This window comes from Chroicocephalus ridibundus, unplaced genomic scaffold (genome assembly GCF_963924245.1).
Source record: "Chroicocephalus ridibundus unplaced genomic scaffold, bChrRid1.1 SCAFFOLD_410, whole genome shotgun sequence".
NCBI classification, from domain to species: Eukaryota; Metazoa; Chordata; class Aves; order Charadriiformes; family Laridae; genus Chroicocephalus; species Chroicocephalus ridibundus.
The window spans coordinates 70891-90745 of record NW_026961561.1 but is presented as its reverse complement, the minus strand read 5'-3'; the positions used below and the strand labels follow the sequence as shown (position 1 = coordinate 90745).

Below are 19855 nucleotides of genomic sequence, written 5' to 3'. Positions count from 1 at the left end.
TGCCCCCCCCCCGGATTTGGGGACACCCCCCCCCCCCCGTGCACAACTCGGGGACTTTCCCTCCTTCGTGGTTCAGGGACGACCCCCCCCAATTTGGGGACAGCCCCCCCCCCCCCCCCATTCAGGGTGTGTGTCGGGGGCGGGGGGGGGGGGAAGGGGGGGGGCACGCGCGTCAAATCCTTCCTCACCGTTCGCCGCTTTTTTCACCCCAAAACCTCTCCGGAATCGACCTCTTTGGGGAAAAGGAAGAGAAGGGGGGGGAGGGGGGGGGGGGGAATAAAACCCCCCCATCCCCCCCCCCCCCCCAATTTTTCGATACCGCGGTGTGGGGGGGGGGTGGAGGGGAGGGGGGGGGACACACGCACACGCACGCGCAGGGTCTCTGGGGAGCGCGGCGTCGGCGTTATCTGTTCAACGTCCTGGCGCCGAGGCCGCCGTTGTGGTTGGGTCGGCAGGGTTCCGTGGGGGGGGGGGGGGGGAGGAGGAGGAGGAGGAGGGAAAGGGGAGGAAGAAGAAGATGATGAAGAAGAAGAAGAGGAAGGTGGGGGGGGGGGGCGGGGGTTGCCGGGGGAGGCCGGGGGGCCCCCCGGGGGGTTGCTGGAGGTTGAGGATGCTGTCGATGGCGCTCTGGAGGTGCTCGGTGAGGGAGTCGTCCTGGGGGCTGTCGCTGGAGAAGCTGGCGTTGTCCATGGCCTCCGAAGATTCCGAGCGCCGACGTTTGGCGGGGGGCAAAGGTACAACCCCCCAAGTCAGTTCGGGCCCCGAGCTTACGTCGGGGGGGTCGGGTTTGATCACCCCCCCGTAAAACTCATCCTCCGCCTCCGCCAGCTCCTTCATCAACCCGCCGGCGGAGTCTTCCTCGGCTTTGGCGGCGAAGAAGAGGAGTTTGGAACCTTCCTCCGGTCGGTTCTTCTCGGCGCCGGGCGCCGGAGGCTCCTCCTGGCCCTTGGGGGCGGCCGCGCCGCCCCGCGCCCCCCTCCTCCCCCTTGGCGTTGGGGGGTCTGTCGCACTTGGGGGGGGGGTTTCCCTTGGCCGGGGCGTTTTTCTCCCCCGCCGTCGAGGCCTCTACGTTCTCCCGGTAGGTTTTCCTCAGGGGGAGGCGGCAGTAGGTGACGGGGGGTTTTTTCTCGGGGGGGACGTGGTCGACGGTGCCGTTCATGGTGGCGGCGGCGGCGGCGGCGTGGGGGGTCGGAGGCCTTGGGGAGGCGGGAGACGGGGGGCGGCGGGGGGTGGTGGACGGGATCCAGCGCCGTGTTGTGGACCACCTTGCTCAGCCCAGCCTCCTGTTTGATCTTCAGCTTGAGGCCGATGCGGCTCCGGGCCTCGTAGGTCTTGATGGGGGGTTTGCTGCGGGAGGGCAGAGCGTCCTCGTCCCCCTCGGGGACGGGGGGCGCCGTCGTCATCGCCGCCGTCGTCGCCGCCGCCGCCGCCTTGGCCCAGGTGACCGAGGGGGACCCCCCGCTGTGCTTGATCACCAGCTTGGTGGGGTGGAGGGGGGGAAGCGGAGGAACCGGGGGCGACTTCAGGCTCTCGGGGGCCGGCGGGACGGCCGGGGCCGCCGAGGAGGAGGAGGAGGAGGAGGAGGAGGAGGAGGAAGAGGAGGAGAGGTTCTGCGAGCGGGAGGAAGAGGAGACGTACTCGTCTGGAAGGGAAAGACGGCAGCGTGAGCGCCCAAACCCTCCTTCTTTTGCCCAATTTCACTCCCGTTTCTTCCTCGTCACCATCATCGTAACCACCTCAGCTCAAAATAGCTATTTTTCAAAGTTGCCCGTTTTCTGCCTTTCCCTCCCCAGCCCCCCCCCCCCCCCACCTTTGGAGGGAATTTCTCCCTTTATTACCTGCCCCCCCCCCGGGGAAAACGCCCCCCCTTTCCCCGCCCCCCCCCCCTCCCCCCCCCCCCCAAGGCCAAACCCCGCCCGCCTTTCGCCAGAAATCCAAGATTTTGGGCCCCCGAGCTCCCCAACGTCAACCTTCGCTCCGATTTTCAACGGGGTTTCCCCCCCCCCCCCCCGGCAAAATCCCCACCGGAAGGGGCCGCCCAGCGCAGGGCGGGGTACGGAGAGCTCTAAAACCCTCCAAAACCCCCCAGGACGCGGGTGCAAAAAGGGGGATAAAAAATAGCGATAACTGGTCTCCCACCTGGTTTCTCCTTGGCCAGCTGCTTGTCGAGCGCCAACATGGTCTTCTCCTCCTGGATGAACATGCGGTCGATCATCACCATCTCCGCGGAGGGGCTGACTCGCTGCGGAGGAGGAGGAGGAGGAGGAGGGGGAGGGGGGATGGGAGGAAGAGCGGCTGCCGTTACACGTCCCCATGGGATTTCTCCCTTCCCCGTCCCTAACGAGCAACTCAACGAGGATTGGAGATGGCTAAACTCAAGGAAGACTGAAGATTTCCAACTCAACCCAACCCAACTTGACCCAACCCCACCCAACCCAACCCAACTCGACCCAACCCAACCTGACCCAACTCGACCCAACTCGACCCGACCCATCTCAATGTGACCCAACTGAACATGACCCAACTCAACTCAACCCAACCCAACCCAACTCAACGTGACCCAACTTGACTCAACCCAACTCAACTCGACCCAACCTGACCCAACCCAACTCAACCTGACCCAACTCAACTCAACCCAACTTGACCTGACTCAACTCAACTGGACCCAACTCAACCCAACTCATCCCAACTCAACCCCATCCCATCCCAACTCATCCCATCCCATTCCATCCCAGCTCCTCCCAACTCATCCCAACCCAACTCAACCCATCCCAACTCAACCCCATCCCATCCCATCCCATCCCAACCCAACCCATCCCATCCCAACTCAACCCCTCCCAACTCAACCTATCCCATCCCAACTCAACCCCATCCCATCCCAACCCATCCCAACTCCTCCCAACTCATCCCAACCCAACTCAACCCATCCCAACTCAACCCCATCCCATCCCAACCCAACCCATCCCATCCCAACTCAACCCCTCCCAACCCACCCCATCCCAACTCAACCCATCCCATCCCAACTCAACCCATCCCAACCCAACCCAACCCATCCCATCCCAACCCAACCCAACCCAATCCATCCCATCCCAACTCAACCCCTCCCAACTCATCCCATCCCAACCCAACCCATCCCATCCCATCCCAATCCATCCCAACTCAACCCATCCCATCCCAACCCAACTCCTCCCAACCCAACCCAACCCATCCCATCCCAACCCATCCCATCCCATCCCATCCCACCCCAACCCCCAGCCGAGGGCAGGGAGAGAAAAACATCCCCATCTCCATTGACCCCAGGACGGACCCTCGGAGACGGAACCGGGATTGCAGCCCCCGCGACTCACCCGCGACTCCTCCAAGAGCAGCAGCCGGTATTTGTTGAGCATCGCTTGGGTGCGCTTGAGGAGCTGGGTGGACACCGCCTCGAACTCTTCATCCACTGCGAGGAAGAGGAGGGAGAAGAGAAGAGTTTCCGGCTCTTTATTAGGAATTTTGTCAGCCGGGGCGGGGGGAAGCCCCTCTTGGGGGGTCATTTTTAAGCGTTGGGATCGTTAGGAACCCGCTAAGGTTCGTTTTAAGCATTTCTCAAAGCTTCGACGGGACTTCGGCCCATCCCGGCGGAAAACCTCCGACAATACGTTGTCTCGGGGCTGATGGGGTTGGTTTTTTTTTGTTTTTTTTTTTTGTTTTTAAAGCGTTAAAAAGCCACTTTTTTTGGTTGAAAAGGCGCCGGCGGGGCGGGAGGACTCACCCTTGCGGTAGTCCTGGGCGGAGGGGAGCACGCCCTGGTAGACGTGGTAGGGCAGGAGGCGCTGCAGGGCGTCGTCGAAGGAGCGGAAGGCGGTTTTGTAGTCGGGGTGCAGCACGGCGCCCTGCTGCTTGTGCAGCTGCTCCAGGAAACTGCACGGAAAGAGGAAAAACGCCGGGAAAAACATCAAGGAAAATAAAACCTGCCCGTTTCCAGCGGGAAACGGGAGCCGGGGGGGCAGGGGGGGGGGGTTGGGATTTCGGCGCGGGACTCACCAGGCTTCCTTGCTGGGCTGGAGCTGGGGGGCCTTCTTCAGCCCCAGTTTGCCGTCGTACTGGGGGGAGAGGAGAGGAGAGGGGCGGTGAGGGGGGAGGCCGGCCCGCGCCGGGGGGATCCCCCACTTTTCAGGGGGATTCCTCCTCTTTTTGGGGGGGGGATGCCTGCTTTTGGGGGGAGATTCCTTCTCTTTTCAGGGGTATTCCTCCTCTTTTGGGGGGAGTCCTCCTCTTTTGGGTGGGATTCCTCCTCTTTGGGGGGGGGAGTCCTCCTCTTTTGGGTGGGATTCCTCCTCTTTGGGGGGGGATTCCTCCTCTTTTGGGGGCGATTCCTCCTCTTTTGGGTGGGGATTCCTCCCCTTTTGGGTGCAACTGCTCTTTCGGGGGGGATTCCTCCTCTTTTGGGTGGGATTCCTCCTCTTTCGGGGGGCAATTCCTCCTCTTTCGGGGGGTGATTCCTCCTCTTTTGGGATGATTCCTCCCCTTTTGGGGGCATTCCTCCTCTTTTGGGTGCAAACTCCTCCTCTTTTGGGGGCAATTCTTCCCCTTTTGGGGGCGATTCTTCCCCTTTTGGGGGATTCCTCCTCTTTTGGAGGCATTCCTCCTCTTTTGGGTGCAACCTCCTCCTCTTTTGGGGCGATTCCTCTTTCGGGGGGGGATTCCTCCTCTTTTGGGGCAATTCCTCCTCTTTTGGGGGCGATTCTTCCCCTTTTGGGGGGATTCCTCCTCTTTTGGGGGCGATTCCTCCCCTTTTGGGGGTGATTGATTCCTCCCCTTTTGGGGCGATTCCTCCCCTTTTGGGTGGGATTCCTCCTCTTTTGGGGGCGATTCTTCCCCTTTTGGGGGGATTCCCCCTCTTTTGGGGGCGATTCCTCCCCTTTTGGGGGTGATTCCTCCCCCTTTGGGGGGATTCCTCCCCTTTTGGGGGGATTCCTCCTCTTTCGGGGGGTGATTCCTCCTCTTTCGGGGGCGATTCCTCCTCTTTTGGGAGCGAGCCCTCCTCTTTGGGGGGGATTTCTCCTCTTTTGGGGGCGATTCCTCCTCTTTTGGGTGGGATTCCTCCACTTTTCGGGTGCAACTGCTCTTTCAGGGGGGGATTCCTCCTCTTTTGGGAGGATTCCTCCCCTTTTGGGGGCATTCCTCCTCTTTTGGGTGCAACTCCTCCTCTTTTGGGGCGATTCCTCCTCTTTTGGGGGCGATTCTTCCCCCTTTGGGGGGATTCCTCCTCTTTTGGGGGCATTCCTCCTCTTTTGGGTGCAACTCCTCCTCTTTTGGGGCGATTGCTCTTTCGGGGGGGGATTCCTCCTCTTTTGGGGCAATTCCTCCTCTTTTGGGGGCAATTCTTCCCCTTTTGGGGGGATTCCTCCTCTTTTGGGGGGATTCCTCCTCTTTTGGGGGCGATTCTTCCCCTTTTGGGGGGATTCCTCCTCTTTTGGGGCGATTCCTCCCCTTTTGGGGGTGATTTCCTCCCCCTTTGGGGGGATTCTTCCCCTTTTGGGGGGATTCCTCCTCTTTTGGGGCGATTCTCCCCTTTTGGGGGTGATTCCTCCCCCTTTGGGGGGATTCCTCATCTTTTGGGTGGGATTCTTCCTCTTTTGGGGGCGATTCTTCCCCTTTGGGGGGGATTCCTCCTCTTTTGGGGGCATTCCTCCTCTTTTGGGGGCAACTCCTCCTCTTTTTGGGGCGATTCCTCTTTCGGGGGGGGGATTCCTCCTCTTTTGGGGCAATTCCTCCTCTTTTGGGGGCGATTCTTCCCCTTTTGGGTGGGATTCTTCCTCTTTTGGGGGCGATTCTTCCCCTTTTGGGGGGGATTCCTCCTCTTTTGGGGGCGATTCTTCCCCTTTTGGGGGGATTCCTCTTTCTTTTGGGGGCGATTCCTCCTCTTTCGGGGGGTGATTCCTCCTCTTTTGGGGGCGATTCTTCCCCTTTTGGGGGGATTCCTCCTCTTTTGGGGGGGATTCCTCCCCTTTTGGGGGCGATTCTTCCCCTTTGGGGGGATTCCTCCTCTTTTGGGGGCATTCCTCCTCTTTTGGGGGCAACTCCTCCTCTTTTGGGGCGATTCCTCTTTCGGGGGGGGATTCCTCCTCTTTTGGGGCAATTCCTCCTCTTTTGGGGGCGATTCTTCCCCTTTTGGGTGGGATTCTTCCTCTTTTGGGGGCGATTCTTCCCCTTTTGGGGGGGATTCCTCCTCTTTTGGGGGCGATTCTTCCCCTTTTGGGGGGAATTCCTCTTCTTTTGGGGGCGATTCCTCCTCTTTCGGGGGGTGATTCCTCCTCTTTTGGGGGCGATTCTTCCCCTTTTGGGGGGATTCCTCCTCTTTTGGGGGGGATTCCTCCCCTTTTGGGGGCGATTCCTCCTCTTTTGGGGGCGATTCCTCCTCTTTTTGGGGCGGGGAAGCGGGGAGGCCCAGGGCAGGAGGCAAATGGATCAAACTGGTTTAGAATTGGGGGGGAAAAGGAGAAAGCGGGGACGGCCACGGGCTGTCACCCCGGAGGAAGAGCTCTGCCCGGACAAAGGCGTATTCGACATCCCCGTCTAGTTCTCCACCATCTATAAATGGACCGATACACACCAGAATCCCCCATATTTTTCACTTTTCCACACAAATCTCCCAATTAACGTTTAAATTTCCGTGTATTTCGAGTTCCCGCGCGCCAACGAAGGAGGCGGGGGAATCTCGTTTCCTTCACCGGCCGAACCTGACGGCCTCCGGCCCTCGCGCCGTCCCCACGAGACGCTTCCTCCGCCGGGAAAAAATACACCCCAAAAACCTGGAAAAGCTCCGGGAGGAGGGGGGGGGAAAAAAAAAAAAAAAGGCACGTTCCCCCCCCTGGCTTTTTCCCTCCCCCCGGGGACGGGGACGAACTCACCAGCTGCTGGCCTTGGCCGGGGAGCGAGGGCACGAGCTGCGGCAGCCCCTTCCCCACCACCTGGATCTGCAGCGGCCCCTTGCCCAGGACGGAACTGATCACACACCGGCTTCGTCTGCGGAAAAAAACAAACCCCCACCCCCCCAAAAAAAATCACAAAACCGGCATTATTTAGTATTCCCGAGCGATTTTATCAAATAACCATGAATCGTCCCGAAAAAGCCGGCCAAGACAACGGCGGTTGAGGGCGGAAAGAGCACGGGGGCGGCTTCCTCGTCGCCCAATTTGAAGGTTTTTTTGCATAAAATTGGAATTGTTCCGGTTTTTACTTCCCGAAATCCCCACGGAATCCCGTTAAATCATCGCTGAGGGATCGATTCTCCGGAAGAGGTGGAGAGAAGCGCCCCCCCCCTCCCCCCCCCAAATCATTAATTTTGGTGGGAATGGGTCATTTTCTACCAGCTTTAGTTTTGCAGCACCTTAAAAATGTGGAAAAAAAAAAACCTTTTGGACATTAATTCTTCCTTTTGGATAAAAAAAAGCGGAACGTGGACAGTTTTTTTTCCTCCCAAGGTGGAAAATTTTGGAATAAAATGGGAAACTGGGGGCAGGGGGGGGGGGGCGGGAAATGCCTTCCTCACCTGAACGGGCTGCTGTATGGCGAGCGGCGTTCCCGCCTTCCCCGGGGCTGCGGCCCCTTTCCCGGCAGGAATCGGTGTGGAGACGCCGGAGAAGGTTTTCGTCTCGGCGGGAACGGGGGGCGGTAATACCTGGAAAATGCCAAAACCGATGGGATTTATCCTGAAATTGGAGGCTAAATGAGGAATAACGACTCCCTGGGTTCCCCCAGCACTTCTCAGCCCGAGGGATGGGCTTTAGCCGGAAAAAACGAGTGCACCGGGATCCTTGTGGTTTGGGATCCCCGTGTGCCGGGATCCCCGTGTGCCGGGATCCCTGTGGTTTGGGATCCTCGTGGTTTGGGATCCCTGTGGTTTGGGATCCTCGTGGTTTAGGATGCCTGTGTGCCGGGATCCTCGTGGTTTGGGATCCCTGTGGTTTGGGATCCCCGTGTGCCAGGATCCCCGTGTGCCAGGATCCCTGTGGTTTGGGATCCTCGTGGTTTGGGATCCCGGTGTGCCAGGACCTCGTGGTTTGGGATGCCCATATGCCGGGATCCCCATGGTTTTGGGATCCCTGCGTACTGGGATCCCCGTGTGCTGAAGTCCCCGTGGTTTGGGACACCCGCGGCCCGGCATCCCCATGGTTTGGGATCCACATGTACCAGATCTTCTGGTTTGGGACACCCGTGTTCCAGATCCCCGCAGTTTGGGATCCCTGTGGGTTCAGGATCCCCATGTCCCCGATCCCTGCGGTTTGGGATCCCCGTGGTTTGGGACACCCGTGTACCAGACCCCCGGGGGTTTGGGGTGCCCATGTACCTGATCCCTGTGCTTCAGGATCCCCGTGTGCCAGATCCCCGCGGGTTTGGGATCCCCGCAGTTTGGGACACCCGTGTACCTGATCCCCCACCATTTGGGATCCCCATGGACCAGATCCGTGCGGTTTGGGATCCCCGTGTACCCCATTCCCACGGTTTGGGATCCCTGTGGACCAGATCCCTGCGGTTCAGGATCCCCGTAGTTTGGGATCCCCATGGACCAGATCCCTGTGGGTTTGGGACACCCACAGACCAGATTCCCGTAGGTTTTGATCCCCGTTTACCTGATCCCCACAGTTCGGGATCCCTGTGTACCCGATCCCCGCGGTTCGGGATCCCTGTGTACCCGATCCCCATGGGTTCAGGGATCCCTGTGTACCTGATCCCCATGGGCTTGGGATCCCTGTGGGTTCGGGATCCCCGTGGGTTCGGGATCCCCATGTACCCAATCCCCGCGGTTCGGGATCCCTCTGTACCCGATCCCCATGGTCCAGGATCCCTGCGGTCTGGGATCCCCATGTCCCCGGGATCCCCGTGTCCTCGATCCCCGTGTCCCCGGGATCCCTGGGTCCCTGATCCCCGCGATCCAGGATCCCCATATACCCGATCCCCATGAGTTTGGGATCCCCATGTACCTGATCCCTGCAGTCTGGGATCCTCGTGTTCCCAATCCCCGTGGTCCGGGATCCCCATGTCCCCGATCCCCACGGATCAGGATCCCCATGTCCCCCGATCCCCACGGTTCAGGATCCCCGTGTTCCCAATCCCCGCGGTCCGGGATCCGCATGTATCCAATCCCCGTTGGTTTGGGATCCCCGTGTTCCTGATCCCCATGGTCCGGGATCCCCACGTATCCAATCCCCGTTGGTTTGGGATCCCCATGTCCCCAATCCCCGCGGTCCAGGATCCCCATGTATCCAATCCCCGTTGGTTCGGGATCCCTGGGATCCCCGATCCCTGCGGTCCGGGATCCCTGTGTCCCCGATCCCTGCATCCCCAGGATCCCCGATCCCTGCGGTCCGGGATCCCCGTGCCCCGATCCCTGCATCCCCGGGATCCCCGTGTCCCCGATCCCTGTGGTCCGGGATCCCCGTGTCCCCGATCCCTGCATCCCCGGGATCCCCGTGTCCCTGGATCCCCGCGGTCCGGGATCCCCGTGTCCCCGATCCCTGCATGTCCGGGATCCCTGTGCCCCCGATCCCTGCATCCCCGGGATCCCTGTGTCCCCGATCCCTGCATCCCTGGGATCCCTGTGCCCCCGATCCCTGCATCCCCGGGGATCCCTGTGCCCCCGATCCCTGCATCCCCGGGATCCCCGTGTCCCCGATCCCCGCGGTCCGGGATCCCCTGCCGGGGCTCTCGGTGGGCACCAACCTGCGGTGGAGGGCGGGATGGCGGCGGGCGCGTGTCCGGGGGCGGCCGTCACCGTCGCCGCCGTCGCCGCCGTCGCCTGCCCGCTGAGCAGGCCGGGGGGGGGCCGTGCTGCCGAAGGGGGCGAGGGCGGGGGAGGCCTGGCTGCTGGGGGGGGGCGGCTGCTGCTTGGGCTGCAGGATGATCCCCTGCGGCACCTGCAGGAGAAAGAGAAATAACCCAAAAGGTGAAAACGGGCCCTAAAAGCGTCAGTTTTTCACCCGCGAGCGGCGCTGGTCGGGGAGGGGGGAAGGAAGCGCTCGCTCCACCGCTTCCAGCCTCTCCCAACCCCCCCAGCACCGGGAAAGGGACGCGGGGCCCGGAAAATAGGAGCCCGCCGAGCGCCCCCGTCCACCCCCCCGTTCCACCTCCCACCTCCGAACCCTGGGAAAGGGCCCCCACGCTCAGGAAAAAAAGCAAATTGTGTCTTTCATGGGAGTTTGCTTCGAATTAAGACGCAGCGAAATAAACCCAGCGCCTTTTTCACACCCCCCCAAAGTGGACTAGAAAAGAAATAATTACAGATTAATTTTAGAAATTAATTTTAGTTGGTCGTCGCCCCCCCCCCCCTCCCGAAGTGAAAAGACGTAATTACAGATTAATTTTAGAAATTAATGTTAGCTAGTCCCCCCCCCTCCCCCCGTTCTGTTAACGAGCGATTCCGGCAGGATCCCACCCCTTCCCCGGGCAGGAGGGGTCCCGGGATAGGGGGGGACACATGTCACAGTGTGGGGGGGGCCACATTTTTATTCCTGTCGCTGCAAACGCTTTCTGCTCTTATTATTTCCAAACCGAGATATAAACGGCGCCGGTGGGAGACGCGACCCACCCCCGCTCCACCCCGCCGGCAACACCATACTTTAAAGTACGAAACAGGCGGCAAAAAACGGACTCTAAACCGTGCCCCCCCCCCGCGGGAAAAAAACCCAAGGGGGCTGCGGGGAGGGAGCGGCACCCATCGTCGCCGGGGGGGGGACACGACACACCAGCTGCATTTCGCTTCCCGTTTGGACTTTAATCCCCACGTCGGGAGGTCGGGGGCCGGGGAGGGCTGTGTTTTCCCATGCAAACCCCCCCTCTTTCTTTTTTGTTGTCCCCCCCCCTCCGCCCCCCCTGGTGAAAACCCTTAACGGTCCTTAAAATTTTACCTGCTGGAACCTGTCCAGTATTTGCTTCTGCTGAGGAGCGGGGCTGGGGAGGGCCGGGGGGGTCGGGAACTGGTTGGGGGCGAGGGGGAAGCCGCGGGGGGGCTCCCCCGTCAGGTGGAGGGCGTGGGTGGGGGTGGGGGGTTTGATCTGCCCTTGGGGGGGGCCAAACTGGAGCTGGAAATGGGGGGACTGGGAATGCTGGACCTCCGCCGGAGCCGGGAGCTGGACCTGAAGCTGGGAGGGGGGGGCGGCTTCGGCCTGTTGGAAAGGCGTTTGGGGCTGGGAGGGGGGGCGCAGGGGGTGCTGCCCCCCCCCGAGAGGGGAGGAAGCCAACTGGTTGGGGACGACGTACAAACCGGGCCCGGGGGGGCCTGGGGGGTGCAGGAGCGGGAGAGGGGTTCGGAAGGGGGTCGGGAGAGGGTCTGGGGCTGGGAAGGGGGTCGGGAATGGGGCCGGGAAGGGGGTCGGGAGAGGGGCTGGGGTTGGGAAGGGGGGCGGGAAGGGTGGGGGGACTGGATTTGGGAGAGGTGGGCGGCCGGGAGCTGCGGGGCGTCCCCCGGGGCGGGGGGGGGCAGCGAAGGGGACGGGGAGGCTCCAGGGAGCTTCTGCTGCCCCGCGGGTAACTGCAACAGAGAAGGAAAGAGGAAGAAGGTTAGTCCGAGCTCAGGAAGGAAGGGGGGGTTAATTACTACCGATTCATCGATTAATTGATTATTTATCGATCAGCGGCTTCATCCAGCCCTCGGGGAGCTCCTGCGCTAACGAAGCGCCCCCCCTCCCCCCCCCCAAAACCATCCGCTGCTCCCCAGGACCCTCCTTCCGGCAGCTCCTGTCCCCAGGGTCGCTTTTAAAAGCATTTTTTTTTGGAGGCGGGGGGAAAGAAGGTAAGACTGCGGGGAGGGGGGGAACGGAGCTTCCAAAAGCGGCTCCGGGCCGTGGCCACCTCAGCCGAGGCCGGGTAGCCACAGGCAGAGGGACGGCGAGCCCACGGGAGCCGGGGGAAGAAGCGTTTTCTAGTTTTCTTCCCCAAAAAACGCTGCCTGGAGCGGTGCTGGGACACCCCCTGCCTCTTCCGCTCCCCCCCCCACCCCCCCCCGTCCCTCGGGCAGGGGGTCAGCGGCCATCGGCCTCGGGGGGGGGGCTTAATGAGGATGGCCCTAACGAAGCGTCCCCCGTTAATTAAACAGCCGGGGAGAGCTTCACCCGGGGAGCTGCGCTCTCCACATCCCTCGATTATCGGAATTAGGGAAATATAAAGAATTTGGGGGGGCGGGGGGGGGGGGACGCAAACGAAGTAGCGAGCGCGAAGGGCGAGGAAGAGGAGGAAGGGGAGGAAGAGGAGGAGGAGGAAGAGGAGGCAGCAGCTCCGGGGGTTAGTGAGCGGGAAGCGAGCGGGAGCAGCCGGAGCTCGGAGCTGGGAGGGACGGATGGAGGAAGGGGCGGTGGGGGGGGGGTTGTGGTTTTTGGGGCGTAAAGGCCTGAAAATCCACTGGAATTAAAAGCGGGATGAAAATCCAGCCCGGCAGATGGTGCGACGGCCGCCCAGGCCGCTCCGGAGCGGGGTTTTTCCGCCGGCGGATCGGGTTTTTTTCCCCATGAAAACCCCGTTTTCCACCGTTGGGAGAGACAGGGACGGGCCAAGAGCTCTCTCTGGAGGTGGGAAAAGGACTTTGCACCGGGCCCCCCCCCCATCCCGCTAACGAAACCGCGGTACTAATTAGCGCAAAGGCGGATCGAGGGACAATCCGGTGGAAAAGCACCGTTTCGACGCGGATTTAACACCCTCCCCGGCACCAAAACCCGTGAGAAATGGGAAACGGAGAGAAAAAACGACGGAGCTGGGGCACGTCGCCTTCCCCCGAGGGCCGGAGGGGGGTTCCCGAATTCCAGGAAGGCTTTTCCCTAGTTCCAGGAGGGTTTTTCTCATTTCCAGGAAGTTTTCCCCATTTCCAAGAGAGTTTTCCCTGTTTCCAGTAAGCTTTTCCCTATTTCCAGGAGCCTTTCCCCATTTCCAGAAGGATCTTCCCCCTTTCCAGGAAGCTTTTCCCTATTTCCAGGAGCCTTTCCCCATTTCCAGGAGGCTTTTCCCCATTTCCAGAAGGATCTTCCCCCTTTCCAGGAAGCTTTTCCCTATTTCCAAGAGCCTTTCCCCATTTCCAGGAAGGGTCTTCCCCATTTCCAGGAGGCTTTTGCCCACTTCCAGGAGGGTTTTCCCCATTTCCAGGAAGGGTTTTCCCTATTTCCAGGGTTTTCCCCATTTCCAGGAGGGTTTTCCCTGTTTCCAGGAAGGTTTTCCCTGTTTCCAGGAGCCTTTCTCCATTTCCAGGAAGGGTCTTCCCCATTTCCAGGAAGGGTTTTCCCCATTTCCAGGAGGGTTTTCCCCATTTCCAGGAGCCTTTCTCCATTTCCAGGAAGGGTCTTCCCCATTTCCAGGAAGGGTTTTCCCTGTTTCCAGGGTTTTCCCCATTTCCAGGAGGGTTTTTCCCATTTCCAGGAGCCTTTCCCCATTTCCAGGAAGGGTTTTCCCCATTTCCAGGAAGGGTTTTCCCCACTTCCAGGTGGCTTTTCTCACCTTTCCCCGCTAATTCCGGGACTTTTTGGCTGACGGACCAGTATCCGCCTCCACGAATAGGAATTTCGGAAGGAAGGAAACCTGCCGCGCTTCCAAGCCGGCATCCGAAAACGTCACCAAACCCTTTTCCGCCCTAATTCGGAGCGGAAGAGTCGCCCGCAGCCCCCGCTGACCCCTCCTCGCGCCACCTGGCCCCCGACGCGGACACCCTACAGCCGCCCGATTCATTTTCCAGCCCTAACGAAGGTGGAAAAACCCCGAGCGGGAAAAGACAAGGTCCAACCCAAGCCGTCGCCGAGGAGGTGGCCGCGGTGGTGGCTTTGGTGGCCCGGCTGGACCCGCCACCAGCTTCTCCTTCCAAACCCAAGGTGGTGGCACCCGATCGCGCGCCATCGGCTCGTTGCTCCGGGCAACTTGGAGTTTAAATGTCTACAAGGAATCGCCCCGCGGCAGGGAAAAGAAGGAATTACGGCTCCGCAGGAGCGATTCCAGCGGATACGGGGTGTAGAGCGAGCCCACAAGCGGCTCTTGGTAGCCCACCGGCCTCCAAACACCCGACGGGCTGCAAAGACGGGGGCCACCAGCCACCGGGGCTCTACTTACCTGCTGGAGGAACATCTGCATGGAGTCCTGGTTGATGACGGCTCCGGCGGCGGCCGCTTGCCCCAGGATGATCTTTTCCGGGCTGGAAGCCAAACTGGGACTGGGCTGGGAAGCGACGGGCTGCTGGGAGGAGGGCGGGGGCGGGACGTTGAGCTGGAGCGGAGCCGGCGGCTGGGAGGCGGTTTGGACGGTGAGGATGGAGGACTGGTCCGTACTGGGCAGCAGGTTGGCCCCCGAGGCGGGCTGGGGCTGGACGAGGCCGGGGCTTTGGCTACTGGTGGCGGCGGAGGCCTGGATGCTGACGGCCTGGCCCAGGTTCTCGGTGGCGTTGAGCATGGCCACCTGGTTAGGCAACGTTACCCCCTGGATGACCGTTTGGCCCGTTTGGCCTAACGAAGCGGCCACGGAAGGTTGGCTCTGGGTGGTCAAGCTGCCGGCTAGCGAAACGGGCATCTGGAAAAGAGCCGGTTGCCCCACTTGGCCGGGTTGGAGCTGGATGGGAGCCGAGAGGATGTGAGCGGTGCCGTGGGCGTTCTGCGAGGTGAGGACCTGGCCCAGGTTCAACTGGCCGGCGATGTTCTGGTTGGTGAGGATCTGGGCCGGCAAAGCTTGGTTGGTTATCAACTGTCCGCCCGGCCCTTGGCTAGTTATGATATGGGCTTGGCCAGCGGGGTGGGAGGTGGTCAAGATCTGCCCTCCCATGTTGGCCTGCAAGGCCGAGAGCTGTTGGGGTATCTGGACGGCGGAGGCGCCGGCCAGTTGCCCGGGGAGGAGGAACTGGTTTTGGCCCTGCAGCATGGCCTGGGGGACGTGCTGAGCGGGGATGACGATGCTGCTGCCCTGGTTGAGCAAGTGGACGCTCATGGGCTTGCTGAGGGCCTGCTGCTGCGGCGGCGGCTGCTTGAAGACGTTGGCCGGGAGGCCCTGGGGGAAGCCCGAGAGGACCACGTTCTGCCCGGGTTTGCCGGCCATGAAGGTGAGGTTCTGCTGGGCCTTCTGCTGCTGCAGGGCGGCTTCGTTCTGGATGGTGAGGGTGGCGTTGTTGGAGGCGAAGGGTTTGGGGGTGATCTGGTAGAGCTTCTGCTGGAGGACGCCGGCGGGTTTGGGTTGGATGGGGGTGGGCGTGCGGTGGATGATGACGTTCTGGGCCTGCACCAAAGGGCTGCTCAAGTTGGAGGTGACGGTGAGGGGTTGGGAGCCTTGAGTGCCGGCCACGCTGCCGAACATGGAGTTGCCGTTGAGCGTGGTGGTGGCCACGGCGGGCAAGTTCTTTTGGATGACGAGACCGGCACTTTGCGGAGAGACCCCCGTGGAGGCCAGGGTGACCTGCTGTTGCTCGGGCGCCGACTGGGTGATGTAGCTGCCGACGGGCATGGTGGCCACCTGGGAGGGCTGAACCTGCTTGGCAATGATCTGCTGCGCCGACTGGTTGATGGCCATCACTTGTTGCCCCACCACCTGGATGGGCCCAATCCCCAGCGTCCCGCCGGGGCTCCCGTTGGGCAAACCCTGCAGGTTGGAGATGGGCTGGATGGTGACGTTCCCCAGCCCGACCTGCTGGAGGAAAGGCTGGACGCTGATGGCCTTGTTGACCACGTCGGCTCCCACCGGCTGCTGCACCAAGGCCTGGTGGGTGAGGACGGCGGGTTGCTGCAGCCCGATGAGGTCGGCCCCGCCGGAGAAGATCTGCGGGGTGCCGTCGGACGCCGTCTGCACCACCGGCTGGAGGGTGGGAAGCTGGAAGGAGCCCAGGTCCAGCTCGGCCTCGGCCTCCAACGTCTGCTCGGTGATGTTGGCCTCCTGCAGGCTCTGCTGGAGGATGTCGCAGGGTTGGTCCGAGTTGGGCAGGTTGGGCCCGCCGCCGGCGGGGGAGCCCAAAATGTCATCTTCTAAAAAGTCCAGGTCCACGCTGGCGGTGGGCTGGCTCTGCTCGCTGCTCAGGTGGTTGCCGGAGGACTCCTGGACGTGCAGCTGGGAGGGAAGGGGGAGGAGAAAGAAGACGACATTGAGCTCCGGCGCGGCGCGGGGTTGGGGGGGACGGGAAAAAGAGCTTCCACTCAACCCCTCCACCGCTTTGGCTAGCCGCCGCCCAGATGTGGTGGCCCAACGCCTCCGCTCCTCCAGCGGCGAGAGGGTTGCGGCGCCTTAACGAAGGCGCGGCGGCGTTTGAGAGCAGGCGGTGCCACCAAACGAGCGGCGGAGCCAATTAACGGTGCCTTGGGCCACCCTCGGCGCCACCGAAGGGAAGAATCCTGAGCACGTCTGACTCCTAAAAGTCGGGATCGGAAGCCTTTTTTTTTTTTTTTTTTTTCTCCTACAAAAAAGCCTAAAAATGCCAGGAAAACCCAGCCCTTTTCTCGCAGGAGCCGCCCCACTGCCCTACAGCGAGGGCGACGCTGCGCCGGGCACAGAATTGGGGAAATAAAGGGAAAAAGCAACGTGCAGCCGAACCTGGGACATTCTCCCTCCCTCCCCCGGCCCCGGCGCTTCTGTAAAACACAAGAAGTTAAAAAATAAACTAATAATTTTAAAAAAAAAAAAAAACAACCACCAAACTATAAAAGAAGTAAATCTCAAAGCATCGGCGGCTTTACCCGAAGTTTGGGTAAAAAAAAATAAAGCGCAACGGAGGGGAAAAAAAAAAAAAAGAAAAAAAAAAAAGAAGATTCTTACCACAACGCAACTGGAAATGGCGAAAAAAAAATAATATAATTCATGCTTGAACGTTACCCATGCAGAATAACTCATGCTTTTGGGGGAAAAACCAAAAAAAAAGAAAAAAAAAAGAGGATTTTTTTTTTTTTTACAATCTACTTGGCAATATTTCACCTTCGCTGCGGCAGCGAGGGGAGGGCGCGCTCCGGTCCAAGGAGAGGGAGGGGGGCGGCGGGACGGAAAGGGGTTGGTTTTTTTTTCCTTCTCACCACCTTTTTTTTTTTTTTTTCAACTTTTCGCCAAATAATTCCCCAAATTCCCCCCCCGCCCCCTCCCCCCCAACCCGTTTTCCGGCCTCAAAGGTTAAAAAGCGGATTTTTTCCATCCGCGCGGGAAAAAAAGAAGCAAAAAAAAAAACCAAAAAGGGCAAAAAAATAATAAAAAGGGAAGGTTTCTAAGCTGGAATTCCCCGATTATAAATGAAAAATAAAATACCTACCCCAGCACCTTCAAAAAAGGCACTGGCTGCATCTCCTGTGTTGTCCAGGAGATCATCACTGTCAATCTGTAATTAAAAAGATTTTCATTTACTTTCTTTAGATATAATATGGCAAAAAAAAAAAAAATAATGGGAAAATATATATATATAAAAAAAAAAAAAGAGCGGTGACGGGCAGCCCCTTGGCCGAGGTCCCTCCCCGTCCCCGTTTCGGCTCAAAACGCCCCAAAACCCCCAGAATTTGTCCCGGTTGCGCTTGGCCGGGGAGGTGAAAAAAAAAAAATCCTTAAAAATTCAAAATATTCCAAATTTGGGGGTGGGGCCGGAAAAAAAAACCACCCAAAAAACCCCACTCCACCCCCCCCACCGCCCCCCCGGAAGTTTGGGTGGAAGTTTTTGGGGAATAAAAAGAAGCCGTTGCTCACCTTTTCGGATCCATGTAAAAAATCGTTCAAGGCCTGAGGGTCGCTGCAAAACAAGAGAGGGAAGCGTTTAGGGCCGGCTGTTAATTAGTCCCGTTCTAATTAACGCGTTGACGCCCCCTTCCAATTGGGCGGGGACCGGTTGATATTCCCACGGTTGCGTTTTAGTAGGGATATAAATTAAGGCGGGGGCGCTCCGAGAAGGTCGATATTCTTCTCCGCCACCTTATTCCTCCCCTTCCCCTCTGAATTCCGCTAAACCCCAATTACCAGCCGTTTCCTAATTGGGATTTTACTGGAAAAGGAGCCTGTTTCGGCTGTGGAAAAAAAAAAAAATCATCATTTGGGCCACCGGCTAAGGAGCATCCCCAGCCCGCTGACGGGTCACAAAACCCCCCCAAAATGCGAGATTTTGGGCAAAAACGGGGAGGGATGGGATTTATCGGCGTTACGGGTGCGAGGAGGACGGTTTTCCTCGTGTAAAATTCCGCCCCAGAGCGCTCCGAGCCGCACGGGAGGAAGCAAAAGCCCACGCGGGGAAGGATTTTGGAGTTCGGAGACCCTCCGGGATGGGTTTTGGCTCTGGGAAGAGCCGGCCCGGCCAGCGGAGAAGCTGCGGTGAATCCACGGGGACGCGGTGACGGATCCAGGGTGGCCCGAAGTCCCTTCCCGTCCCTCCGCTCTTTCCCGGAAGAGGAGGAACCCTCCGGCTTCACTCACCAAATTACATCTAGCAGGCACCGGCCGTCTTCATCATCCATGTCAACTGCAAAGAGCGGAGAGACACCACGTTACCCTCCGGAGCTTCTCCTCCTCCTTCCCTCCATCCCCACCACCGCGCTCCGTTTCGCCTCCCCATCCCCAAGCCATGAGGAGGAGGAGGAGGAGGAGGAGGAGGAGGAGGAGGAGGAGGATGCCCCAATGGCAAGGGACAGGAGCGGAGGGCAGCCCCCAGAGGAGCGTCCGCCACTCCTGAAGCCCCGTTGTGGTGGTTTTGGCCAAGCTCAAGGTCAAGATTGGGTTGATCCCAACTGGGGCTACCAGCCTAAGCAGCGCCCCAGCTCGACGTTGGCCAACTGAGGCCAGAGGAGGGTGGCCCAGACGGCCTGGAGCGTGGCGCGAGGTTCACGGCCAGCAGTAGGAACACCGGCCCCTCCACCAATATCACCCTGCGCTGGACAAGCCGATGGTGGCCACCCATCACCACTGCTCCTTTAGTGGTGGCTACAGGTGAGACAACTGGGAAGCCAAAAGTGTGGCCAAATGAGCCCGTGACCAGTGGCCGAGGGATCTGCTTGTCCTTCCACCACGCTCATCCCTCCATCGTGGTTGCCCATCCCTCCATCATGGTCACTCGTCCCTCCACCGCACTCAACCCTCCATCATGGTTGCCCATCCCTCCATCATGCTCATCCCTCCAACATGGTCGCTCAACCCTCCATCATGGTTGCCCATCCCTCCATCATGCTCATCCCTCCAACGTGTCTGCTCAACCCTCCATCATGGTTGCCCACTCCTCCATCATGGTCGCTCGTCCCTCCACCACACTCAACCCTCCATCACGGTTGCCTGTCCCACGCTCATCCCTCCATCGTGGTTACCCATCCCTCCATCGCGGTTGCCCGTCCATCCACCATGCTCATCTCTCCACCGCGCTCAACCCTCCATCGTGGTTGCCCATCCCTCCACCATGGTTGCCCATCCCTCCACGACACTCAACCCTCCATCATGGTTGCCCATCCCTCCATCATGCTCGCCCATCCCTCCATCATGCTCATCCCTCCCTCCACCACACTCAACCCTCCATCATGGTTGCCCATCCCTCCATCGTGGTCACTCATCTCACCACCACACTCAACCCTCCATCGTGGTTGCCCGTCCATCCATCATGCTCATCCCTCCATCGTGGTCCCTCCACCATGGTCAACCCTCCATCACGGTTGCCCATCCCTCCACCATGGTCAACCCTCCATCATGGTTGCCCATCCCTCCGTCGTGGTTGCCCATCCCTCCACCATGGTCAACCCTCCATCGTGGTTGCCCATCCCTCCATCGTGGTCACTCATCCCTCCACCACACTCAACCCTCCACCGTGGTTGCCTGTCCCTCCACCACGCTCATCCCTCCATCGTGGTTGCCCATCCCTCCATTGTGGTTGCCCACCCCTCCGCCACCTCCCCAGGGCGGCGCTCTGAATTCTGACCCCAAATAT

General features: G+C 60.1%; 1 protein-coding gene across 1 annotated transcript in view; it reads right to left on the bottom strand.

Moving 5' to 3' along the window:
* Positions 1-512: 512 nt before the first annotated feature.
* Positions 513-19855, bottom strand: part of BICRA (BRD4 interacting chromatin remodeling complex associated protein) — a gene marked incomplete at its 3' end in the record, with an annotated part of 28659 nt that continues 9316 nt past the window's right edge. Inside the window, 16 exon segments of the mRNA XM_063322019.1 lie at positions 513-915; positions 917-1220; positions 1222-1642; positions 2140-2242; positions 3348-3442; positions 3755-3903; positions 4027-4085; positions 6897-7011; positions 7538-7666; positions 9709-9902; positions 10893-11150; positions 11249-11515; positions 14068-16038; positions 17222-17287; positions 17647-17689; positions 18364-18409. Coding sequence (XP_063178089.1) covers positions 513-915; positions 917-1220; positions 1222-1642; positions 2140-2242; positions 3348-3442; positions 3755-3903; positions 4027-4085; positions 6897-7011; positions 7538-7666; positions 9709-9902; positions 10893-11150; positions 11249-11515; positions 14068-16038; positions 17222-17287; positions 17647-17689; positions 18364-18409 — 4623 coding nt within the window.